Source organism: Schistocerca americana, chromosome 8 (genome assembly GCF_021461395.2).
Source record: "Schistocerca americana isolate TAMUIC-IGC-003095 chromosome 8, iqSchAmer2.1, whole genome shotgun sequence".
Taxonomy (NCBI): Eukaryota; Metazoa; Arthropoda; class Insecta; order Orthoptera; family Acrididae; genus Schistocerca; species Schistocerca americana.
In genome coordinates this window covers 449761693-449789072 of record NC_060126.1, presented here as the reverse complement: position 1 = coordinate 449789072, position 27380 = coordinate 449761693, and the positions used below count along the sequence as shown (strand labels likewise).

Sequence of the window (27380 nt, the reverse complement as noted above, 5' to 3'; positions counted from 1 at the left end):
CCAATAGATTGTGGTCAGAGTCCACATCTGCCCCTGGAAATGTCTTACAATTTAAAACCTGGTTCCTAAATCTCTGTCTTACCATTATATAATCTATCTGATACCTTTTAGTATCTCCAGGGTTCTTCCATGTATACAACCTTCTTTCATGATTCTTAAACCAAGTGTTAGTTATGATTATGTTGTGCTCTGTGCAAAATTCTACAAGGCGGCTTCCTCTTTCATTTCTGTCCCCCAATCCATATTCACCTACTATGTTTCCTTCTCTCCCTTTTCCTACACTCGAATTCCAGTCACCCATGACTATTAAATTTTCGTCTCCCTTCACAATCTGAATAATTTCTTTTATTTCATCATACATTTCTTCAATTTCTTCGTCATCTGCAGAGCTAGTTGGCATATAAACTTGTACTACTGTAGTAGGTGTGGGCTTCGTATCTATCTTGGCCACAATAATGCGTTCACTATGCTGTTTGTAGTAGCTTACCCGCATTCCTATTTTCCTATTCATTATTAAACCTACTCCTGCATTACCCCTATTTGATTTTGTGTTTATAACCCTGTAGTCACCTGACCAGAAGTCTTGTTCCTCCTGCCACCGAACTTCACTAATTCCCACTATATCTAACTTCAACCTATCCATTTCCCTTTTTAAATTTTCTAACCGACCTGCCCGATTAAGGGATCTGACATTCCACGCTCCGATCCGTAGAACGCCAGTTTTCTTTCTCCTGATAACGACATCCTCTTGAGTAGTCCCCGCCCGGAGATCCGAATGGGGGACTATTTTACCTCCGGAATATTTTACCCAAGAGGACGCCATCATCATGTAATCATACAGTAAAGCTGCATGCCCTCGGGAAAAATTACGGCTGTAGTTTCCCCTTGCTTTCAGCCTTGCTTGCCTTGGTTGTATATCTGTCCACTGTCCCAGTCAGTCACGGAAAGGTGCCAGTAATGCCAGTAACGTCACACGTGTCCATTTTTGTACCAGGTAACGTGATTTGGGAGAGGACACTGGGATGTTTGGGACTGAGTGTGGTCGAGCTGAAAAATTTATTTATTTTTCAGTTTCTTTCTTTATTTATTTTGTCCAGTTCGCCTCAAACTTCATTAAGTAGTCTTACGATCCGACGGCATCCTGTACCACCCGGCGTGCTTGCGGTGAACAGGGCGCAGGATGTGAAGACCTGCCGATTCCGTGGAGAGTGACTCTGGTAGCAGCAACAACGCGCGCCACGCAGAAGCTGAGCGTAAGCGGCCACTGGAAAGCGGGACACACTGGCTCAGACATCTTTACAACCTGAGTGGTCTCATACCGACTGACGCTACAGGCAGCAAACCTTTAAAATCATTAAAAAACATTTATTCGAACACATTCAACCGGACAAAAAGCACTGAGTAATCATTCAATTAAGGCCTCTAAATTTCACGCCATATAAAATCGAAAATGCACTATGATTAAGAAACCACACTGGCGCCGGCCGTGGTGGTCTAGCGAAAGATAGTAAGTAATGTAAAAAGTATAATGACATGATCTTAACGTATGTAACGAACCTCATGAAAATATAGATGATGGTGGTTCTGCCACTCCTGTACTGATATGAGTTCTTGGAGTTCTTGTGATGTGGTACAAATTGGTTTCTGCATTTCTACTGTATGTGTTTGTTAAAAATTATTAACTTTTAAAGCATGTTGTGAGACACAGCGCAAGTTAGTTATTTTACGAGGATGAGTCAAATGAAAACCTTAAATGTTTCTTTAAATATTATTTATTGTGGAGAAATGGTAATAAACTGAATCACTTTTCAACATAATTTCCCCCACACTCAATGAAAGTCCACCAGCGCTTACAAAAAGCATAAATTCCTTTAGAAAAAAATTCTTTTGGTAGTCTGCGCAACCACTCATGCACTGCGTGGCGTACCTCTTCATCAGAACGGAACTTCTTTCCTCCCATTGCGTCTTTGCGTGGTCCAAACATATGGAAATAACTTGGGGCAAAGACTGGTGAGTATCGTGGATAAGGAAGACACTCAAATAGCAGGTCTGTGATTGTTGCAACTGTTGTACGGGCAATGTGGGGCCTTGCACTGTCATGTTGCAAAAGGACACCTGCTGACAGCAACCCACGTCTCTTTGATTTGATTGCAGGCCGCAGATGATATTTTAGGAGATCTGTGTATGATGCACTGGTGACAGTGGTCTCTCTAGGCATGTAATACTCCAAAATGACGCCTTTTTCGTCCCAAAAGAGAGTCAGCATAACCGTCCCTGCTGATGGTTCTGTTTGAAATTTTTTTGGTCTTGGTGATGAGGAATGGCGCCATCTTCGTTTCCGGTTGGTGGAAGTGAACCCAGGTTTCGTCCCCAGTAACGATTCTTGCAAGGAGGCCATCAAATTCTCTTTCAATGCGCCGAAGAAGTTCTTCACAAGCATCAACACCTCGTTTTCTCATTTTAGGAGTTAGCTGCTGTGGCACCCATCCTGTAGACACTTTGTGAAACCGGAGCACATCATGCTCAATGTGGTGTGCTGACCCATGACTAATCTGTAAACATGCTGCAACGTCATTCTGTGTAACTCCGCGGTTTTCCTTCGCTATGGCTTCAACTGCTGCAATGTTCTGTGGAGCCACAAGTCGGTATGCCTGACCTGGACGAAGAACATCATCCACTGAAGTCACACCATTTGCGAACTTCCTACTAAATTCGCTTGCTGCTGTAACAAACATGCATCACCGTACTGAACCTTCATTCGTCTAAGTCGCAAGTGAGGCGCCATCTTTATACTGATACTGCGATGGTATGTGTGCAGCCGCGCTATGCTGCCACCTACAGGTCATTCTGCACGCTGTTTGTAGCACGCTTACCAACTTACAGGATAACGGCGCGAAATTTCGATTTGTTATTACAAATGTAAGGTTTTCATTTGACTCACCGTTGTACGTTGATGCCGCCACTTCAGATTGATAATACCTAGCAGTTATCTCTGCTTGTATACTGACTCAGCTTCTGACTGTTGTTTCTTCTGAGGGATGCTATAGACTGTGTTTCATCCACTATAACAATTGATACGTGTGTGAACCGGTTGTTGGACTTTGTTAAAGGTATTTATGTTTCAGGGGAGAAAAAGGCAACATTTTCATGTGTATAAAGCAGGACCGTGAACGTAGTTTATATCGTATGAATGAGTAATAAAACGGCAAATAGTATTTTTAAACCATATTTTGAAGGTTTATGCAAAATACCTGCTGTGGATTTGACAAATCTGGTTAATTTTCAGCTTGTTGTATTTTTGGAGTTTGTGAAGTTTAGTAATCTGATTTCTCATTTTCGTTGTCTCTTGCTAAAGAATTTCTTAAGAAGGCTTAGTAGGTTTGTTTAACATTTGGTTGAGTTTTATGTAGAATGTCGTTATAAGTTATGTGATGATTGTATGTATCTGCTTAAAGTAATCAAATTTTGGAAATTCTTTAACGCTACTGAGATATTTTTGTCATCTTTATTAATGAGCTATTGTGGTAACTGAGGATAAGGTATTCTTAATTTAAAGTAATAACTTTCAAGACACAGGTCAGCATCTGTAAGGTTTTATTGATTGTATTGTCAGATGCTTGATTTCTTGTTATTAAAATCTTACTTACGTTAAACTGGTTCACTGTTGGACTGAAGGGAAACGATTAAAGCTGGTTTAATGTGATAAGTGTGCTAATGTTACTGATACTGAAAAACGCTTGAGATGATTTTGAATGGAAATTACATATATTACATACAATAAAAATATGTATTTGAAAATAAATCTCCGAACCTTGGTTGTATATCTGTCCACTGTCCCAGTCAGTCACGGAAAGGTGCCAGTAATGCCAGTAACGTCACACGTGTCCATTTTTGTACCAGGTAACGTGATTTGGGAGAGGACACTGGGATGTTTGGGACTGAGTGTGGTCGAGCTGAAAAATTTATTTATTTTTCAGTTTCTTTCTTTATTTATTTTGTCCAGTTCGCCTCAAACTTCATTAAGTAGTCTTACGATCCGACGGCATCCTGTACCACCCGGCGTGCTTGCGGTGAACAGGGCGCAGGATGTGAAGACCTGCCGATTCCGTGGAGAGTGACTCTGGTAGCAGCAACAACGCGCGCCACGCAGAAGCTGAGCGTAAGCGGCCACTGGAAAGCGGGACACACTGGCTCAGACATCTTTACAACCTGAGTGGTCTCATACCGACTGACGCTACAGGCAGCAAACCTTTAAAATCATTAAAAAACATTTATTCGAACACATTCAACCGGACAAAAAGCACTGAGTAATCATTCAATTAAGGCCTCTAAATTTCACGCCATATAAAATCGAAAATGCATTATGATTAAGAAACCACACTGGCGCCGGCCGTGGTGGTCTAGCGGTTCTAGGCGCTCTGTCCGGAACCACGTGACTGCTACGGTCGCAGGTTCGAATCTTGCCTCGGGCATGGATGTGTGTGATGTCCTTAGGTTAGTTAGGTTTAAGTAGTTCTAAGTTCTAGGGGACTGATGACCACAGATGTTAAGTCCCATAGTGCTCAGAGCCATTTATGAAACCACACTGGCCACAACATAGTCACATACAAGTTCACGTACACAGTTAGGACTCACATTAACTACAAGATAGAAGACAATAGTCACTCTGTAAGCTAAATCCAAGCTACTTAATAAGAACGCTCATTGCTAACTTGGCGCCACTTAAGCTGTGCCAGTAGGTATCATATTAGCTTGGCGCACGCAATTTCGTAATGTTTTTGTTTTACATGTTGGTATTCGGTTTGCTATGGGCTTATTTATCGATTGTCATTATTTATTTGTTGTTCACTGTTGCCATTTGAGTTTAAATATTGTCATTTTGTCATCTGGAGATAACGAACTGTGGACACTAGAAAATGGAGTGTCAAATGGAGAAATCGGCACATTTCCGACATATTCTTCTGTCTGACTTTAACAGAGGTGAGCTAATAACGGAGCCAGCCAGAAACATTTTCATCGTGTATGGGGACAATGCCATTGGAAAGATCGCGGAGAGAAAATGTTGTTCTTAGTGACTTTCCACATTCCAAATGACCTTTGAGATTTCTTGAAAATCGTTTAAACACATCAATTGTCAACGATCCACGCATTATATTCGAGAACTGGCAAATGTGATGAACTGTGATCATTCCGCCATCGTCCGATATTTACATGCAATGAGGAAGGTTCAAAAAATCGGGTGTACGGGTACTGCATACTCGAAGCCAAAATCACAAAAATCAGTGGGTGACCGTATGTGAAATTCTGCTTGTTCGGTCATCAGCTGGCTCGTGCTGTATCGTTACTGCTAACGATATATGAGGTCTTCTTTACGTTAACAAGAGTACAAAGACCTGTGCACGTCCATAGAAGATAATCTTATGAATCTGGGGTAACACCGACGGTGTGTTCTATCAAAAATTGCTTCCCCGACGTCTTAACATCACTGTTGACATTTATTGGGTTCTTCGCATTTTTTTTGTTTGCCATTCGGTCAATGGTGATACGGATTCCACCCTTAGGTTTTCTTTAATGGCTTCCTTAGCCTCACACTTTGCTGTCTTTCTTTTGGTCCTTTGCTGCAACTATCAGAATGTTTTCAGTTAGGTGCGTGGCCAGTTCGATGCAAGGATTGTACTTATTAGTTCCAGTTACTTACTGCTTAAAAAGAAAAATATTTAAATAAATAAAATAACAAAAAACAGGTAACCAAATAAAAATAAATGGAAATAAACTTCAAAAATCTAAAACCGTTGCATCCCTTGTACCACATACCCGGGAATGGGAGGGAGGAGACATTGTGGCCAGGCCTCGGATTGCGACCCCTGTCCACCCTGCCTACGCCACCCCGCGACCTTAACGAAAAAAAGAAAAAAAAGGCTGCTGGGATATCAAACCCACATTCAAACTTTAAAAAAGTGGTAAAAACAGGGTAAGGTCCCGAGTTCGACTCACGGTGTGGCACACAATTATAATCTGCCAGGAAGTTTCATATCAGCGCACACTCCGCTGCAGAGTTAAAATCTCATTCTAAAAACATGCTGCTTCTAACCAAGCTTAAACTGGTGGTGATATGGTTTGTGAGGCAATTCGAAAACAGATGGTACATAAAAAGAAAAAAATATGGGAATTTTAACTGCTAAGGTCATCAGTCCCTAAGCTTACACACTACTTAACCTAAATTATCCTGAGGACAAACTCACACACCCAAGCCCGATTGAGGACTCGGACCTCCGCCGGGACCAGCCGCACAGTCCATGACTGCAGCGCCTAAACCGCTCGGCTAATCCCGCGTGGCCATAAAAAGAAAGCCCTTCACTGAAGTGATCAATCTTATGGGAGAGCTCTGGTTACCATTATTTTTAAGAGAGATGAGAAATTGCGAGAACAGCTTGTGGAAGTGCATAGGCATTACACGAAACGCAGAACTTCTTGAGGTGACCTTATTTAAAATTATATCATTTTACAGGTAGAATGAAGCGCCTAGTAAATACCGAAAGTAGAACTTCGCCAAAAATAAGTGGAAAATGACTGGCATAAAAACACAAAAGATCAGTTCTCGTTTGAGCAAGCGGTCAGAGATCACCTATTGGAATCACTGAGAATTGTCCAGCATTAGAAGGGTGTATCTGGAGTGATCACACAGATTCAGATTTTCTTGAAAAGTGTAATACACGCAAAAAATATTACGCTTGCAAAACCCTTGCTCGGCAAATTATTGAGTATTGTTCGTCAGTCTGCGAGCCTTCGTGTTCTAATAAAAGACTGCAGAAATTATAATCTCCAAGACGTAATGACCACAGTGATAGAATTGGGGAAATTGAGGTTAATGGTGGGGCCTCAGAAGTTTTTCAGTCCCATCTATACTTTGTGTGTAGGTTAGCAAAGTTAAGGTAATGTGGGGGTTGTGAAGGGGGCAGGTGGCAGGGAGAGAGGAATGATATAGGTCCCCTGTATACCCTGTACCTCGGCTTACGAAATACATATGGAGATATTCACAGGATAATTTACAGGCCTTTAGCTACAACTTAACCATTAGCGTAAAAAGGCCTTACCATCCGTTATTTTATGGGAAACACTCCGAAAGTTGTGTGGGGAAATTAATCCTAAAGCCACACTTTAGTAAAGTCATAGTTTCGACTAATTGTAGTTTGGGTTCCAGAGGGAATGACAGACGGAGGTAGCTACAAAATTAAATAATTTCCACAGAAAATCAAGAGGCGACTATGGAATGAGATGATCATGCTAGTTAAACGCTAAAGCTTCGGTACTCGCCCTGGTGGACCATTCTGTACCGACCAGCAACCGCGTCGTCCTCTCGCAGTGGCCACATTCGGAAGCGGTATGGAAGGATTCAGGAGCAGCATACCGCTCTCTCCTGGCCGTTGTCCTCCTCAAAGCAGTGAGACACGCTAGCGATGTAGCTACGGAGGAGGTAGATCGTGCTAGTTCTCTTCTAAATAATGACCTTTCAGTACGAAGGATTTTCCTCGGCGATAGAGAAGGAAGGTTAGGGTTTAACGACATCGAGGTCAAGTTAGAGACGGAGCACAAGATCGGAATGTTTCAAGGATGGGAAAGAAAATCAGCGGTACTCTTTCAAGGGAAGGAGTTTGCCTTGGAGCGGTTTAAGCAAATGACGGAAAACGTAAATCTGCGTGACCGGACGCGGATTTGAACAGTCATGCTACAGAATGCGAGTCCAGTGTGGAATATGTTTTGTCTGTTCACCGTCAGTTTAAACAAAACCTGGGGTTTAGGCATAGTATAGTGAACGATGTTTTACACCTTCTCAGTTTTTATACGCTCCTGGAAATTGAAATACGAACACCGTGAATTCATTGTCCCAGGAAAGGGAAACTTTATTGACACATTCCTGGGGTCAGATACATCACATGATCACACTGACAGAACCACAGGCACATAGACACAGGCAACAGAGCATGCACAATGTCGGCACTAGTACAGTGTATATCCACCTTTCGCAGCAATGCAGGCTGCTATTCTCCCATGGAGACGATCGTAGAGATGCTGGATGTAGTTCTGTGGAACGGCTTGCCATGCCATTTCCACCTGGCGCCTCAGTTGGACCAGCGTTCGTGCTGGACGTGCAGACCGCGTGAGACGACACTTCATCCAGTCCCAAACATGCTCAATGGGGGACAGATCCGGAGATCTTGCTGGCCAGGGTAGTTGACTTACACCTTCTAGAGCACGTTGGGTGGCACGGGATACATGCGAACGTGCATTGTCCTGTTGGAACAGCAAGTTCCCTTGCCGGTCTAGGAATGGTAGAACGATGGGTTCGATGACGGTTTGGATGTACCGTGCACTATTCAGTGTCCCCTCGACGATCACCAGTGGTGTACGGCCAGTGTAGGAGATCGCTCCCCACACCATGATGCCGGGTGTTGGCCCTGTGTGCCTCGGTCGTATGCAGTCCTGATTGTGGCGCTCACCTGCACGGCGCCAAACACGCATACGACCATCATTGGCACCAAGGCAGAAGCGACTCTCATCGCTGAAGACGACACGTCTCCATTCGTCCCTCCATTCACGCCTGTCGCGACACCACTGGAGGCGGGCTGCACGATGTTGGGGCGTGAGCGGAAGACGGCCTAACGGTGTGCGGGACCGTAGCCCAGCTTCATGGAGACGGTTGCGAATGGTCCTCGCCGATACCCCAGGAGCAACAGTGTCCCTAATTTGCTGGGAAGTGGCGGTGCGGTCCCCTACGGCACTGCGTAGGATCCTACGGTCTTGGCGTGCATCCGTGCGTCGCTGCGGTCCGGTCCCAGGTCGACGGGCACGTGCACCTTCCGCCGACCACTGGCGACAACATCGATGTACTGTGGAGACCTCACGCCCCACTTGTTGAGCAATTCGGCGGTACGTCCACCCGGCCTCCCGCATGCCCACTATACGCCCTCGCTCAAAGTCCGTCAACTGCACATACGGTTCACGTCCACGCTGTCGCGGCATGCTACCAGTGTTAAAGACTGCGATGGAGCTCCGTATGCCACGGCAAACTGGCTGACACTGACGGCGGCGGTGCACAAATGCTGCGCAGCTAGCGCCATTCGACGACCAACACCGCGGTTCCTGGTGTGTCCGCTGTGCCGTGCGTGTGATCATTGCTTGTACAGCCCTCTCGCAGTGTCTAGAGCAAGTATGGTGGGTCTGACACACCGGTGTCAATGTGTTCTTTTTTCCATTTCCAGGAGTGTATAATGGTGGCAGTGGGCGACATTATAAATAAAGAAATAGATTAATAGATTTAGACGGTTTTATTTACGGAGTATTCACATGATCATAGTCTCATTTAATAAATATATTCCTTTTAATAAAATAGAAAAACCAGCAGTTTCGCATCTGATTAATTGAATGAAACGTCGGCATCGGCAGCCGATTTCCGCTTTCCAAACCAGTGTCATGGAGCGGTAATTATCTGGAGTGCTGCATATCTGGTGCCGTTAGTCGACTAAAAGTTGCTGCAACATATCACAGGGCAGAACATAACTGAAAGGCTTTGAATATTTGCTTCCGAAGGAATTGAAGGGAGATGGGATTCAGGGAGAGAAAGGAAAAGGCAGAGTCCTCAAACCGTCAGCTTTTATGAACTTCAGTAGCTGGAGACGCTGATGATGAACTATTATTAAGAATTAACTTCTTATGGTTGGGATTCACGGTCATATAATATTTCTTAAAAATCAACATAGTCGCCGTTGACTGTATGAAACGGAGACTATGATTTTTTTAAAGAAATATTATCAAGAAAATTGCAGCTGAGCATACATGGTGTAACATCAGGCACAAAAGGAACTTCAAAGAGAGAGGGCAGCTCATCAGCCTCAATGTGGAAGACAGCCTAGAAGTAAAACTTTTCGTATTTAGCTAACACTTCATGTAGCTGAAGATTAGGTGTGTCGTTGGTTCGACTGCTACGACAGTTGCCTGTTTTACCAACGAGATACGCTTGACATTATGTATGCACACCATCTGAACACACCGTTTGTGGATAGGTAAATGATTGGAGTTGCCACTATCAGTGACTGGTGGAAGGGTCAGCAGAATGAATTAGTGTTTTTCGTCTTCATTTTTGTCACCAAGTAACATGAAAAACGTTAGATGCCACGTAGTCGCGCGAGTCTTCGTAATCGGCAAGTGACTGAGTTCAAGTAGGGCGTAATTGTGGATCTCCATCTGGTTTTCTGGTAGGATTGTGCGTTATCCAGATTTGCGGAACTTTTGGATGTCACGACAACCGATGGTGGGCTGCACGGGAAGGTGCTGGTAGGCATATTCCGCACAAAATTTCCGGTCGACCACATCTGACCACCACAAGGACGGAATGCCGTATTGTACACCACGCACATCGTGACCCTTTCACATCTGGTCTTGCCGTCCGACACCAAGTAATGGAGTCCCTGTAATATTCTGTGTCATCCTACACCACTGATCGGAGCCCCTCATCAGTCGCACTATGGCATTACCATCTCATTCGTAGGCCGCCGTTGACACCACAACACAAACGGCTGTACCTGCAGTGGTGCCTTGAATGGGAAACATGGACTGCTGATGAACGGCGTCACACTGTCTTCAGAGATGAATCGCTGTTCTGCATCACCCCAGATGCATATTGTCATCGCGTGTGGCTGCCACCTGGGAAGAGGTCCCATTCTTACAGTGTTCTGGAGAGACACAGTTTTATGTTGCGGGCAGCCGTTGGGTATGACTTGTAGTCACTGCTGGTATCGACTGAGGGACTTCTCACACCATAGCCGTACGTGACGGATATCATGCGTCCACATGTGTTGCCTCATATGCGACAGTATCGTTGTGCTACTTTTCAACAGAACAATGCTCGTTTACAAGCAGCAAGTGTCCGTGTCAACTGTCTGCGTGATAGACCTAGGAAGATTCCCATATCAGTTCCTGACAGAACACTTGTGGCACCCTCTCTAATGTCAGCTCCTTCCCAGTAGCAGCTTTCAGGACACCAAAGACGAGTTTCAACCATTGTGGGCCAGGTTGTCACAGGAGATGATTCAACGGCTGTAGGACACATTTCTCGGACGAATCAGTGCACAGACCCAGGTCGGAGGGGATGCACCGTCGTACTGGTCAGTGGACTCATACTGCCAAATTCTTCGCATTGGAATCACTGGAATAACATCACTTACCCTCTCAACCCATAAAGTTTCATTTCATTTCCTTTTCTCCTTCAGAATGCTTCAATCTTTTTGTTCGACAATGTAATTTCTTTTTTGAGTCTTCAGTCTTTTGACTGGTTTGACGTGGCCCACAACGAATTCCTCTCCTGTGCCAATGTCTTCATCTCTGAGTAGCACATGCAACCTACGTCCTCAATTATTTGCTGGGTGTATTCCGACCTCTGTCTTCCCTTACAGTTTTTGCCCTCTACAACTTCCTCTAGCACCACGGAAATCATTCCGCAATGTCTTAACGGATGTCCTGACATCCTGTACCTTCTTCTTGGCAGTACCCTCCTGGATATCCTAATGGGAGTCCATTTTGGAATCTTTTTGCCAGTGGTGAGATCATCAGGACACTTTCTCAGTTATGGGCCACATGCGGGCCACATGTCGTGTCGATACGCGTTATGTGTCTTAAATGCAATGGTTTCCATTCCTTCTGCATCCTCATGCCATTGACCATTGCTGATTCTTCCGCCTTTAGTGGCAGTTCCCACCCCAAGGGCAAGAGAGAGCCCTGAACTGTGCCTGTTCCTCCGCCCTCCGTCAATGCATACAACAGAAGAATTTGTGTTGTTTACACTCGTTATACCACTACTAGTACTGCCTGTTAGGAATTCTATTTATTTGGATAGGTGCGTAGTTTATGCCTTTACCAGAAAAACTTAAACTGCTTAGGAAGTTACGCTAACAACATTTCCATCTTATGTGTGAAAATTCATATTGCTCACTGAGTTAAACGTATTATTGACATAAAATTTCACCTAGGAGGCTGATGTTCGTATTGTGAAATGTTTAAGTACGTGTGTGACATTCAGGTACAACATTAATGACATTTCTTTGCTTCTCGCCTAAGAGAGTAGCTCACGGATTGCATTTGTGCTGAAGTTGTCAAGAAATTAAAATACGCTACTTATGATGAGTTACCGATTTATACACTCCTGGAAATTGAAATAAGAACACCGTGAATTCATTGTCCCAGGAAGGGGAAACTTTATTGACACATTCCTGGGGTCAGATACATCACATGATCACACTGACAGAGCCACAGGCACATAGACACAGGCAACAGAGCATGCACAATGTCAGCACTAGTACAGTGTATATCCACCTTTCGCAGCAATGCAGGCTGCTATTCTCCCATGGAGACGATCGTAGAGATGCTGGATGTAGTCCTGTGGAACGGCTTGCCATGCCATTTCCACCTGGCGCCTCAGTTGGACCAGCGTTCGTGCTGGACGTGCAGACCGCGTGAGACGACGCTTCATCCAGTCCCAAACATGCTCAATGGGGGACAGATCCGGAGATCTTGCTGGCCAGGGTAGTTGACTTACACCTTCTAGAGCACGTTGGGTGGCACGGGATACATGCGGACGTGCATTGTCCTGTTGGAACAGCAAGTTCCCTTGCCGGTCTAGGAATGGTAGAACGATGGGTTCGATGACGGTTTGGATGTACCGTGCACTATTCAGTGTCCCCTCGACGATCACCAGTGGTGTACGGCCAGTGTAGGAGATCGCTCCCCATACCATGATGCCGGGTGTTGGCCCTGTGTGCCTCGGTCGTATGCAGTCCTGATTGTGGCGCTCACCTGCACGGCGCCAAACACGCATGCGACCATCATTGGCACCAAGGCAGAAGCGACTCTCATCGCTGAAGACGACACGTCTCCATTCGTCCCTCCATTCACGCCTGTCGCGACACCACTGGAGGCGGGCTGCACGATGTTGGGGCGTGAGCGGAAGACGGCCTAACGGTGTGCGGGACCGTAGCCCAGCTTCATGGAGACGGTTGCGAATGGTCCTCGCCGATACCCCAGGAGCAACAGTGTCCCTAATTTGCTGGGAAGTGGCGGTGCGGTCCCCTACGGCACTGGGTAGGATCCTACGGTCTTGGCGTGCATCCGTGCGTCGCTGCGGTCCGGTCCCAGGTCGACGGGCACGTGCACCTTACGCCGATCACTGGCGACAACATCGATGTACTGTGGAGACCTCACGCCCCACGTGTTGAGCAATTCGGCGTTACGTCCACCCGGCCTCCCACATGCCCACTATACGCACTCGCTCAAAGTCCGTCAACTGCACATACGGTTCACGTCCACGCTGTCGCGGCATGCTACCAGTGTTAAAGACTGCGATGGAGCTCCGTATGCCACGGAAAACTGGCTGACACTGACGGCGGCGGTGCACAAATGCTGCGCAGCTAGCGCCATTCGACGGCCAAACCGCGGTTCCTGGTGTGTCCGCTGTGCCGTGCGTGTGATCATTGCTTGTACAGCCCTCTCGCAGTGTCCGGAGCAAGTATGGTGGGTCTGACGCACCGGTGTCAATGTGTTCTTTTTTCCATTTCCAGGAGTGTATCTATCATAGTCGTAAATTCATATTACAATGAAAACGCTACAAAATTTTAATATATTTAGCATGTGATTAATTGCAACTTTAAGTCAGCACCAATATCAGCATACTAAAACAAGTGAAAATCAAATGTTTGTTGTAAAAAAATTGGTTATTAGTGTATCTTTAAAGTTAAAGCAATCGGGTTTGTGCGTATTCATAACAAACTACAGTCGGAACTCACAAATGGTCAATTTTCCTTCAATATATAGGCACAATGTTACCAACATTATCATATTAGTGAAAGTTTGTAATGAATACTTTGATTGTCAGTCTTTCTTTTTACCATCTGCATAAATCGGGAGGATTGCCTGCTGTTAGTTTCACAAAGGTAGCCGTACACACCTCGCTATTCCTAGTCTTCACAGTTTTTCCGCATACAATCGACACTCGTCCCGAGGGCGTTGCAGCGACATTCGTTGCATCGGGTCTTGTATGTCAAGTTAGGCGTGCACCTTGTTGCTGCAACAGAATTTCAAAGGTAATTAATACGCTTCCTTTATATTACAAAGATTGCCTTCAGGTATAAAATAGGGGCACGCCACCCACAAATGCCGTCTCAAAACGCGGTTGGATGCATGGAAAAGGGAGTGGCACATTTTATGCGATAAGGGTCGAGCATGAATGATTTCTTCCCTAACACACGGGAAAGATTAAGAATAAAACACGCTGAACGTAAGGTATATATTAGTAACAAAACATGCTACCCCAGGCTTTCGACTGATACAGTTCCAAACTGGAGATGGTCTTTATTTAACACACTTACATGGGATGAACTTCAGGCAAAGTTGAGAATGTACTGGATGACAATTATTGAACCATATGAAAAAACTTAAATTAGATGCAAACTGCGGCTTGCACATACTTTATTCAATACGTAAATGTCACCACAGATATTCGGTTTTAGGTTACGACATGTTGGGGATGCATGCCGTCATTGGCAAAGAAGTAGCACAGACGAGTAGCGAAATTCTGCGTGACCCGCTGAAGTGTCGGAACATCGATACTGTCGATGACCTCTTGAATGGCTGTTTCCAACTCAGCAATGGTTTTGGGGTTATTGCTGTACACCTTGTCTTTAATATAGTCCCACAAAAAGCACTCGGATGTGTACAGATCCGGAGAATATGGCGGCCAATTGAGGCCCATGCCAGTGGCCTCTGGGTACTCCAGAGCCAGAACGAAGTCTCCAAAGTGCTCTTCCAGGACATAACCTACTCTTCTGCTTTGATGGGATCGAGCTCCGTATTCAATGAAGTACATCTTGTCGAAATCAGAGTCACTTTGCATTACGGGGATGAAATCATCTTCCAAAACCTTCACTAACTGCTCGCTAGTCACCGTGCCATCGAGGAATATCGCATCGATTATTCAGTGATTGGACATTGCTTACCACACGGGCACCCGCTGAGGGATTCTCAGTCCCCCAAATGCTAGAATTCGCTTATTGACGAACCCATCCAAATGAAAATGGGATTCATCGTTAAATCAAACCGTACTCAAATCAATGTCCTGTTCGTCAATTCTGCGACAATAGTGTTGGGGAAACACAACTGCTGTTCCATGACCCTGGGGCTTAATGGCTGATACGTTTGAATTTTGTATGGGAAGAGATGCAGGTCTTCAACAACAGTTTGTCACAGTGTCTCCCGATTGATTACCATCTATTGTGCAGCTCGTTTTATCGATTTCCTGGGGCTGGTTTGAATCACAGAGCGTGTGTCGTCTATGTTCTCAGGCGTTTTCATCCATTTTGGAAGACCGAAATTGTCAACACCGTTATCAGGAACACTACCGGTTCTCTCTGGCTTGATAATCAAATTCTTGATTGTTAGCACATTTGGATCAGTTGTCTTCAGCTTGAAATCGGTCGCAAACTTCCTTTGAGCTGCAGTTATGCTGTTACTGTTCGCCCAGTAGGCCTTCAGAAGTGCTGTAGGCTCAGGCACACTGTACCGTGCAAATAGCCAACAACAACAAGGTGCGTGCACATGCGCGTACTACTTCCCGTCATGCCCTGAGGCTAATTGTGCAGTTTTAACATCTTAACGCAAACAATTGAGAGGCTATAACGATTGTCACCCTGCACGTGTTGTGCAATGGTCTTCCCACACATGTGATACTTCACCTCTCACACATAGCTCACAAGACAAAGGACGCCATACGATAACGTATACAAAGTCATTAGGAATCCTCGTCAGTGGGCGAATTTAGACAGAACAGTGGACACTATTTCAAGAATGTTACAAGAGCATTAAGCAAGAAGGAGGCCTGTACACCGATTACACATAACAACGGCGTTAGAGAACAGCGTAAAGAATACAGAAAATGAAACATCATATAGTGATACAGACAGTGAAGTTGAAGCACACTAACACAATGTAACACATAATACAAACGTATGGAACTTCATACATACGTAACATAAGTGAGAGTTACTAATATATAGAACGCTAAATTGAAATTTCCGAATGAAGAAATTATTGGTCAGACATAGGAGATTCGATGGCCAAATTCCGAGATCAGCCATCCTGACAAGCCCTATAAAGAAGAGGCAGGAATTAGTGCTACTACATAGAGATAAGTCGTTTAATGTTGTTACACTGTATCTCATAAAAATAGTTGATCGTTGTACTTCAAATTTTTTCATGATATTCTAATAACCATTCGGATGAACACAGGCTATATAATTTTAATACATATGGTTTATAAGTACATGAATACTGTATAAAGAGGCAACATTATTAGCAAAAATCTCGATGTGTTCTTGACAAATTAGCTTCAGATCATTACATGATACTTTAATAAACGTTCGGACAGACACAGGGTAGAATTTTTTTTAATATGCATGGTATATGACTATATATTTAAATTCTATACTGTTATATAAACGTTTAACGTTGTTACCAAATCTATCAGAAGGTCCTCATCCGATTTATTTCCAATTTTTACACAACACTCCCATAAATTTTGGATGGCTAATAAACGTTTGGAGATACATAGGCTGCATATTTTATAAAAGCTCAATGTTATTTGCAAAATTCACAAAACGTTTGTGGCCAATTCACTTCAAAATTTTTAGCCCATACTTTAATAAACTTTCGGATGTGCGTGGACCACATTTTTTAAATGTGTGTGGTAGTATATATCTCTACTTCTCTACTACTATATAGAGAAAAATTATCGTTTAACATTGTTACCAAAAATCTCAGAAAATACTTGGCCAACTTACTTCAAATTTTTACACGATAATTTAACCAATATTAGAGTGCAGATAGGATATAAATTTTTAATATATATATATATATATATATATATATATATATATATATATATATATATTAAAATAAGTAACATATAATTATATATGTAATGCATAAAGAGGAAAAATTTTTACCCAAAATCGCGAAAAGTTGTTGATCAATTTACTTCAGATATTTACATAATTCTTTAATAAATACATGGATGAACATGACTATATGTTTATCAATAAGTATGATATAAAATTATAATGTAATATATAAATTGGATACTTTATTACCAAATATCTCAGAAAGTCTTTGACAGATATACTTCAGACTTTTACACAATGCCATGATCAAGATTCAGATGTACGTATCCTGTATAATTTTTAATATATAGACGAGTATATTTATATTAAGAATCATACAGGTTATGTCAAGCCTAATGTTAAACGTTGTTATCAAAAATCTCAAATTGAACGCCACTAATTTACTATAAATTTTTACGCAATGTTCTAAGAACATTTGGACAGATACAGGCTACAGTTTTTTAATACGTGTAGTACATAAACATATATGTAATACTGGTTAGTAAAATTCTTCTGGGTTTGTGAACACATTGTCAAGCATAAAAGTCCGACGTTTTGGGGACTATTGCTATACCCCATCCTTAGGGTGTGTTGTTAACTGATGAATGGGCTCTAGTTAAATTACTTATTTACTATAGAGGAGTGGTGTTATTGGATATGAAGGTGAGGAGGAAGGGTATTAAGTCTCAAACAATTCAACAAATCAGCGGTGGCAGATCACCGTGAACAGTGCAGGGTGAAGATCGAATTTGGAGAGACCCGCGTACTGGCGGAACAGCCGTTTAGCTTGAGGAGGAAGGTCGGAGAGGCTATAGAAACAGCCAAGCTACCCGACAACATGAATAGAGAAGACGGGTGCCGACTCCCTGCGTCTTGACTGAAGGATAGCGTTAGGCCACAGCGGCGGAGGGTACACAGAGAGCTGACGCGCCCTAGCCGAAACTAGGCAGTTAGTAAACACCGCTACGCTGCAGTAGCCACTCAATTTCCTATTCGCTGATCTTCACCATTGGCAAGCAAGAAAGGAAACTCCAACGGAAAACGCCTATTTCCGCCAATGACAAGACGCAATGCAAATACCAATGAATGAACTCCAAATACCCTCCCTCCGTACCCTCATATCTAAGGACAGCACTCTTCTATAGTACATAAGTAATTAATCTAGTGGCCAGTGAACAGTTAACAACACAACCTGAGGAAGGCGTCTTGCAATAGTCGCCGAAATGTCGGAATCTTATAGTTGACAATAACGGCACAAACCAAAAAGAATTTTGTTGACTATGACAACGACCGCGGAAGATTACGTTTACATATATGTAATATTTAAATGAGAAACATTGTCACTAAAATCTCCAAAATTTGTTGACAGTTTTACTTCAGATTTTTATGCTATATTCTAACGAACATTCGGACAGACATAAGCTACCTATTTTTCAATATCCATAATATATAAATACATATGAAATATATATAAACGAGAATCGTTGTTGCCAAAAGTCCTAAAAACTTCTTGACTGATTGACTTCAATTTTTTACATAGTCTTATTCTAAACTACCCCTCCCCTTTTTATTTCGTTGACCTTTACACATAGTGAAACGTGGTTTTCGCCAAATGTTAGAGAGTCGAGGGTCACATATTTTTGTTTTGTTACTTCAACTGGTATCAACAGAGATATTGAAAGAAGTACGTTTTTTAAATGGTACCATATACTTTTTAGAACTGCATTCGATAGTCTTGAGAAGACAGTTACAATCATATAGTGTTTGTTAATGGTCACGTTGAAACTTGTCGTAAAAAAAAATCGAGAAATGTTCTAGAATTTGATAGCAGAGGGGCCGGAATCGGCATTAGCGGTACAAACGACGTCAAGTAGAGCTCTCGTACGACGTCAAGTAGAGCTCTCGTACTATGCTCTGCCAGATTGTCAACACATTTGCCTCCTCTGGGCCATAGAGTGGATGCCGCCGAACACTGCGTTGTCCATGGTGAGAGATAATCCCTGAAATTTGGTATTCTCAGCACTCTCTTGACACTGTAGATATCGGAGTATTCAATTCCCTAACGATTTCCGAAATGGAATGTCCAATGCGTCTAGCTCCAATTACCATTCCGTGTTCAACGTCTGTTAATTCCCATTTAGGGTCATAATCACGTCGGAAACTTTTCCACGTGAGTCACCCTAGTACATATGACAGGTCTTCCATCATGCTGCCCTTTTATGCCTTGTGTACTTAATATTACCGCCATCTGTGTATGTGCATATCGCTATCCCGTTACTTGAAAATGAAAGTGAGCTGAGAGCGGCCGTACACACTTAACCAGTAGAACTAATATATCTAATTAGTCAAATAGCCGTCCTATTAGTCATCTTTGACTACATATGGATACCGCAGAGTTCCATATTCAAAGTAATTTGTGGTGCAAAGAACTTTTTCATTCTGTTTAAGAGTTTGTGCAGATCTTTAAACATATTTTGCAGAACATTCCACTGTCACATCTGAGAGATGGACGTAGTTCATGAATCCAAAAGAGAAGCACTGGAAATGTAGTACCGCTTGTCTACTACGCACGGACTTTAAATGTCATACAAAGGAATGTTATCACAAGAAAAATGTCTCAAATACGTCACGACAGGTGCGCTGTTCTTACAGTGTTAGAGTCGTCTATACAATTGTAGTACTTGTAGTGTGCTTACAAGGTACGTAGCAGTGCTCTCTTTCGTTGTCCGTCCGTCCGTCCATTCGTCCGTGCCCTTTTCCTGAGCTGTTGAAAAACTGAACACCGTCAGGTCCCCCATGGATGACCCCTGCTTTTGTAAGGACGGTAAAACCTGTGAACAATGAATTGGTAAGGTCATTATCAGTTTCCAGCAACATACATTGTCTTTTTGACTCAACAAAGATCATGTCTTACGCCTAAAAGCTGGCAATCTGAAAAGTGTCAGCCTATGTGATTACGTAGGCTTTCCCGGCGTAATAAGTCTTGAAAGTCTCTTCGGGTTTGTTGCCGGATTTTTAAATCAACTTGACTCGATATTTCGGCGATTCAACTGGTCGCCATCTTCAGGAAAATGCTGCTTCTGCTGGTGAGTACCGCTGAGAACTGACGCCAGGTTGCAAATCGACGTCCTATATAGGGCACCGTTCAGTACACGGCGCATGCGCCGCCCATCACGGTTTCTGACTTCCAAAACAGGGAGGTGGCGCCGCCCTTAGTGAAACACTGCTGGCAACGATATATCGCAATCAAGACCGCACCGAAGAACGTTCAGTTTTGATGCGAGATAATAGAGGATTCCACGTCTTGCTAAGAGTAAACCCATTGTCTCTGTTGATTAAATTATCAGCCAACCTAATTTCAATCGCCTCTTTATAGACACTGTTCCAAAAACCGGAAATGTTGGCAACCACCACAGTTTCCTCAAATTTCATATTGTGTCCCTCATTTAGCCAGTGTTCTGCTACCGCCGATTTTTCCGGCTGTTGTAGCCTCGTATGACGACGATGCTCCACACACCTATCATGCACTGTGCGAATCGAACGGCCAATGTAAGCTTTCCCACAGTGGCACGGAATTTTGTACACCCCGGGTTTCCTAAGCCCCAAATCATCCTTCACAGAGCCGAACAGTGCCCTAATCTTAGGTGGACGGAACACACTCTTAATGTTAAAATTCCTTAAAATTCGTCCAATCTTAAACGATAAGCCTCCAGCATAAGGAAGAAAGGCCACAGATCTATGTTCTTCTTCGTACACCTCCGGAGATGGTCTAAACTCAATAGCCCGACGAATCTGCTTCTCGGTGTATCCATTTTCCTTAAAAACAGTCATCAAACGCCCAAGTTCCTTATGCTGGAGGATTATCGTTTAAAATTGGACGAATTTTAAGGAATTTTAACATTAAGAGTGTGTTCCGTCCACCTTCTAAGATTAGGGCACTGTTCGGCTCTGTGAAGGATGATTTGGGGCTTAGGAAACCCGGTGTGTACAAAATTCCGTGTCAATGTGGGAAAGCTTACATCGGCCGTTCGATTCGCACAGTGGATGACAGGTGTGTGGAACATGGCCGTCATACGAGGCTACAACAGCCAGAAAAATCGGCGGTAGCAGAACACTGGCTAAATGAGGGACACAATATGAAATTTGAGGAAACTGTGGTGGTTGCCGCCGGCCGGTGTGGCCGAGCGGTTCTAGGCGCTTCAGTCTGGAACCGAGCGACCGCTACGGTCGCAGGTTCGAATCCTGCCTCTGGCATGGATGTGTGTGATGTCCGTAGGTTAGTTAGGTTTAAGTAGTTCTAAGTTCTAGGGGACTGATGACCTCAGCCGTTAAGTCCCATAGTGCTCAGAGCCATTTGAACCATTTTTTATGGTGGTTGCCAACATTTCCGGTTTTTGAAACAGCGTCTATAAAGAGGCGATTTAAATTAGGTTGGCTGATAATTTAATCAACAGAGACAATGGGTTTACTGTTAGCAAGACGTGGAATTCTCTATTATCTCGCATCAAAACTAAACGTTCTTCGGTGCAACCTTGATTGCGATATATCGGTGCCAGCAGTGTTCACTAAGGGCGGCGCCACCTCCCTGTTTTGGAAGGCAGAAACCGTGATGGGCGGCGCATGCGCCGTGTACTTACGGTGGCCTTTATAGGACGTCTATTTGCAACCTGGCGTCAGTTCTCAGCGGGACTCATCAGCAGAAGCAGCATTTTCCTGAAGATGGCGACCAGTTGGATCGCCGAAATATCGAGTCAAGTTGATTTTAGGATCCGGCAACAAACCCGAAGAAACATTCAAGTGTCAGCCTATGGTTGGACTGAAACATTCCAAGTTCAATTTTGCTGCACCAGCTTATGGAAATCAGTGTGATGATTAAGCTAATGTACTGAAATTTGTTTGTTAGGAATATGATTGCGAGAATCGAGCCACTGACACTTATCCTAGCTGACTTCTTTTACGTAACTATCCAGCAGCCTTTTTCTTTGTTTAACAAGAAGTAAGTATTCGCAGAGGAAATGGATGAGTCATGGAACAGGCAGTCTGAAAACCTTTTTTCAGGTGGCAGCTGTGTCCCTAGGAATAGAACGATTTCAAAGGAAGTTCACGCAAGGAGCGGACAATATTCTGAGCACTTTTCGGCGGGTAGGATCTGTTGGCCACGCCGCACCTTTTCTTCGTGGCAGCGCCAGGTGGTCAAGAATGGCTGCAGGTCCTTAAGAGGCCTATGCTGAGGTTGACTGATCCACCAACCCACTTGCCGGGCAGGTCAACCCTGACCCAATCTCCTGTGTGGGAGCGTGGGCTTACAGTCGGGTCCGTGGTTCGCGTGCCTCATTTCCACTTGTGAGCCTCTACCTGCTTTTCCGACTGCTACCCTGCCAGTTCACACTCCATTAGTAATGGCAAGTACCGCCCCAACAGCACTGGCTGGTGTCCACAAAACAGTCGGTCGAGTCGCGACTGTGTGGCAAGAGGATCGCCTCTGCAGTCGTGCTGTCAATGAGCTCTTTTGGAATTACACACTACGATTGGTAAGGCAGGGGCGACATCCTAAAAGACTCGGTTTGTGTACATAGTTGGGCATCAGGCCAATGAAATAAAGTACTTTACCAACTGCTATGCGTATTAGATTTAAGTGGGAATTATACCGCAGACGAGATAGCAAGGAAGGAAAAACTGAAAGATAGAAGTAATGTGTATATAAAGGAAAGAAACTTGAAAACATTGCCGTGGTCGGGGGAAGACGTAATGGACGAAGATGAGAGGAGCATGCGTAACCGCCAAATGGACTGAAGCTCCAAAGAAACTGGTATAGGCAGGCGTATTCAAATACAGAGATATGTAAACAGCAGAATACGGCGCTGCGGTCGGTAACGCCAATATAAGACAACAAGAGTCTAGCGCACTTGTTAGATCGGTTACTGCTGCTACAATGGAAAGTTAGAGAGTTTGGATGTGGTGTTATAGTCGGCGCCGGAGCGTTGGGAGAGAGCATCTCCGAGGTAGCGATGAAGTGGGGATTTTCCCGTATGACCATTTCATGAGTTTATCGTGAGTAGCACGAAGCCGGTAAAACATCAAATCTCCGACATCGCTGCACCCGGAAAAAGATCCTGCAAGCACTGGACCAACGACGACTGAAGACAATCGTTCAACGTGACAGAAGTGCAGCCTTTCCGCAAATTGCTGCAGATTTCAATGCTGGGACATCAAGTGCCAGTGAGCGAACCATTGAACGAAACATCATCGCTAATGGCTTTCGGAGCCCAAGACACACTCGTGTGTCCTTGAGGATCACACGACACAAAGCTCTGCGACTCGTCTGGGTCTGTCAACACCGACATTGGACTGTTGATGAGTGGAAACATTTTGCCTGGTCGGACGAGTCTCACTTCAAATTGTAGAGCGCGGATGGACGTGTACGGATGTGGAGACAGTCTCAAGAATACTAGCTGAAAGTTGCTACAGAACTGAATTAGTCTTTCTCCTCTGTCATTCTTTGTCTCAGGCCCATATTCTCTTGTAACCTTTTCTTCTACTCCCTCCCCTACAACTGCATTCCTGATTTTCATCCCTCTTGACATGTTGTGTTACCCTTTCAAGATCCTCATACACTTTCTAAATCTCTTCATCTCCAGCCTGCGACGTCGGCACGTATACCTGACCTATCGTTGTCAGTGTTGGTTTGCTGTCGATTCTGACAAGAACAGCCCAGTCACAGAACTGTTCACGGTAACACACCTAAACGACATGAACGAAAACAATCGGGTGCCGTTTATGTGCTGTGTTGATTCCATTGTGCCAAAGAATTAAGGTACATGTTACATAGATACGTTACATCACGTCTTAGATGAAACGTCAAGCGATCCGTTTCTGTATTTTGTAAGTGAAGTGAGTGACAAGACAGAGGTGCTACTTATCAGAACTCCTCACAGTTCTCTTCCTCACAAGGTAGGACGTTTGTGATGAACATTAACAAGAGCTATTTGGAGAGTAAAAGCCGATCAGGCGAGAAATGGAAACCACCGTAAGAATCCGATGAAGCATTGCATAGATGTGTTGGGCAGTGTATCTGGGATGCCCGTCGATCGCGTCACGTCGCTCTCTCTCAGCATCGAGCGCACAGTGAGCACTTAAAGGTGCCCAAAACAATAGTGTCTCCCGTCAAGTATGAGAGCCTGGTGAGAGATTTCGCCTGATGTTATGCAACACACACGACGTAACTGTCATGCATTTCCTTCTTCTTGAGAGTTCTCGGCCGCACACTATAGGTGCAACGAAGATGATCCTCCAGCGTTTACGATGGTCAAGTATTTGATCACCTAACGTACGGCACATCATTGGCACCGGTGAGTTTCATCTCTGCTACATTAACTGTTCGCTGCGAAGACATTCTGGCACAGGCAATGTCAACGCGGTAGGTGGATCAAAACAAAATGTCCAGACACTCTGTGACCAAAATGGTATGAAACAGAGGATAACAGACTAAAGGCAGAAATACTAAATGTCTTTTTCCAAAGCTCTCTAGATTGTCGCACAGATTACAAAATGGTAGGTATTGAAATGGACGACAGAGGGATAGAGAAACAATTAAAATCGCTCAAAAGAGGAAAGGGCGCTGGACCTGATGGGATACCAGTTCGATTTTACACAGAGTACGCGGAGGAACTTGCCCCCCTTCTTGCAGCGGTGTACCGTAGGTCTCTAGAAGAGCGTAGCGTTCCAAAGAATTGGAAAAGGGCACAGGTCATCCCCGTTTTCAAGAAGGGACGTCGAACAGATGTGCAAAACTATAGACCTATATCTCTACTGTCGATCAGTTGTAGAATTTTGGATCACGTATTATGTTCGAGTATAATGACTTTTCTGGAGACCAGAAATCTACTCTGTAGGAATCAGCATGGGTTTCGAAAAAGACGGTCGTGTGAAACCCAGCTCGCGCTGTTCGTCCACGAGACTCGGAGGGCCATAGACACGGGTTCACAGGTAGATGCCGTGTTTCTTGATTTCCGCAAGGCGTTCGATACAGTTCCCCACAGTCGTTTAATGAACAAAGTAAGAGCATATGGACTATCAGACCAATTGTGTGATTGGATTGAAGAATTCCTAGATAACAGAACGCAGCATGTTATTCTCAATGGAGAGAAGTCATCCGAAGTAAGAGTGATTTCAGGTGTGCCGCAGGGGAGTGTCGTAGGACCATTGCTATTCACAATGTACATAACTGACCTTGTGGATGACTTCGGAAGTTCACTGAGGCTTTTTGCAGATGATGTTGTGGTGTATCGAGAGGTTGTAACAATGGAAAATTGTACTGCGGTGCAGGAGGATCTGCAAGGAATTAACGCATGGTGCAGGGAATGGCAATTGAATCTCAATGTAGACAAGTGTAATGTGCTGCGAATACACAGAAAGATAGATCCCTTATCATTTAGCTACAAAATAGCAGGTCAGCAACTGGAAGCCGTTAATCCCATGAATTATCTAGGAGTACGCCTTGAGAGTGATTTAAAATGGAACGATCATATAAAGTTGATCGTTGGTAAAGTAGATGCCAGACTGAGATTTATTGGAAGAATCCTAGGGAAATGCAATTCGAAAACAAAGGAAGTAGGTAACAGTACGCTTGTTCGCCCACTCCTTGAGTACTGCTCAGCGGTGTGGGATCCGTACCAGATAGGCTTGAGAGAAGGGATAGAGAAGATCCAATGGAGAGCAGCGCGCTTCGTTACAGGATCATTTAGTAATCGCGAAAGCGTTACGGAGATGATAGATAAACTTCAATGGAAGACTCTGCAGGAGAGACGCTCAGTAGCTCGGTACGGGCTTTTGTCGAAGTTTCGAGAACATACGTTCACCGAGGAGTCAAGCAGTATATTGCTCCCTCCTACGTATATCTCGCGAAGAGACCATGAGGATAAAATCAGAGAGATTAGAGCCCACACAGAAGCATACCGACAATCCTTCTTTTCACGAACAATACGAGACTGGAATAGAAGGGAGAACCGATAGAGGTACACAAGGTACCCTCCGCCACACACCGTCAGGTGGCTTGCGGAGAATGGATGTAGATGTAGATGTAGACAACGTACTGATGACCAGCGTAGAGAATTGGCGGAAACCACAGGGGGCTGCTTGATACAACGCTACGACAAACCTCTAAGTCGGAGCGGCGACTATACAGAGAAGTAGCTGGAATGTGTAGCTAACTGTTGCAAATAAAACATTTTTGATTTTCGCTGTCGTTTCGATTTCGGACCGATCGGACATTACTTCCCAAAAAGGCCTCGTAGCAGGCGGTATGTCAGGAGCAACCCAATAATCGACAACCATCTGGATTACAATACGCATAGTCGTACTCACGTGGGTTGGTCCGCGCACACGCCGAAGGAGAAACGAGCAATATAGCGACCAGAAGCCACAGCAAGGAGCCCATGGCCGCTGCGTTTGTAACTGCTGTCGCTAATACGCCAGACCAGTTCCCACAGAGGAGTCCGAGCTCTCGCTTATATTACGGACCATGCCAGTGGGTAATGGCTTTATGGTTCCAGTAAACTCTTTCACTTAATGGCCCATTATCTTTCCGTCAAACAATAATTGATATTTGTCTCGACACGATCGGTTATAACCTTTCCAGGGGGCTCTAGAATCATCAGGCGCTTGTATTTCTATGTCTCAATCTGTATATGTGGCTTATTTGTGTGTGGTGTATTTTCATTTGAAGACATCCGAACGAATGAACATCACACATACAGGGTGATTGTTATTAACGTTTGAAAAGACTCGAAGCGACGTAGATGACTCTGAGCCAAATTAATTTAACATATATATGGGGCCGCATATCTCGGTAAGTAGCCCAAAAAGGGATGACAAATACTGAACGTATACTTGGAAGGAGAGACAGCACTGATCGTATTTTTTTTGTTTTATTAACCGCAAAATCGATTTTCGGTCACTTAGTGACCATCTTCAGTGCTAGAAGTTAAAAATTTTTTCACATTAGGATCAGAGAGCTAGCAGGGACAAACGAGACGTACATCAGCATGTCGGTTAAATATGATAACAAAATTGTTTATCCACACCTACAAACTTTTTTGTAATGAACATTGCCTTTCACGGCATTTTAATTATTAAGTAATGGCAGTTTCGTAGTATTACTATTTTTATATATTTGACTCCTTAGTCTTAACGTAACATTTTACGTAAATCACAAACGTTGTACTTCTAACTTCTCACGCCAGATGGTGGGTATTATGTTCTTTTAAAAACCTGTGTTATACCTCATTTCATGTTATTCATATATTATTCTTTTTCATTGTCTTTTGCTCTTTTACCTGTCCTGCACTCTGACAACTTATCATCGATCTGTTTTATGTTTTATAAGTTTGTTTTTTAAAAATA

The 27380-nt window shown here is 43.9% G+C and overlaps 1 protein-coding gene across 2 annotated transcripts; it reads right to left on the bottom strand.

Annotated features, from left to right (window-relative positions):
- Positions 1 to 9423: 9423 nt before the first annotated feature.
- On the bottom strand, positions 9424 to 26450 carry LOC124625762. Of its 2 annotated transcripts, XR_006980716.1 has the most exons (4): positions 26343 to 26450; positions 19676 to 19810; positions 13994 to 14110; positions 9424 to 9530 (listed from the first exon to the last, which is right to left on the bottom strand). XR_006980716.1 is itself a non-coding variant. In XM_047149204.1 (3 exons), the coding sequence occupies exons 1-3, from the start codon at positions 26413 to 26415 to the stop codon at positions 14004 to 14006; spliced, it is 315 nt and encodes a 104-aa protein (XP_047005160.1). In that variant the 5' UTR covers positions 26416 to 26444; the 3' UTR covers positions 13779 to 14003. The 2 variants fall into 2 exon arrangements, 1 of the variants encoding a protein (XP_047005160.1); XM_047149204.1 differs by lacking the exon at positions 9424 to 9530 and having other exon boundaries at positions 13779 to 14110; positions 26343 to 26444.
- Positions 26451 to 27380: the final 930 nt, after the last annotated feature.

Excerpts from the sequence above, each read along its gene's own strand:
- LOC124625762 (XM_047149204.1), bottom strand. The coding sequence starts at position 26,415 with ATGGGCTCCTTGCTGTGGCTTCTGGTCGCTATATTGCTCGTTTCTCCT. Across the intron at positions 19,811-26,342 it reads GTGTGCGCGGACCAACCCAC|GTTTTACCGTCCTTACAAAA; the intron begins GTGAGTACGACT and ends CATTGTTCACAG. Across the intron at positions 14,111-19,675 it reads AGAGCACTGCTACGTACCTT|CAACAAGGTGCACGCCTAAC; the intron begins GTAAGCACACTA and ends ATTCTGTTGCAG.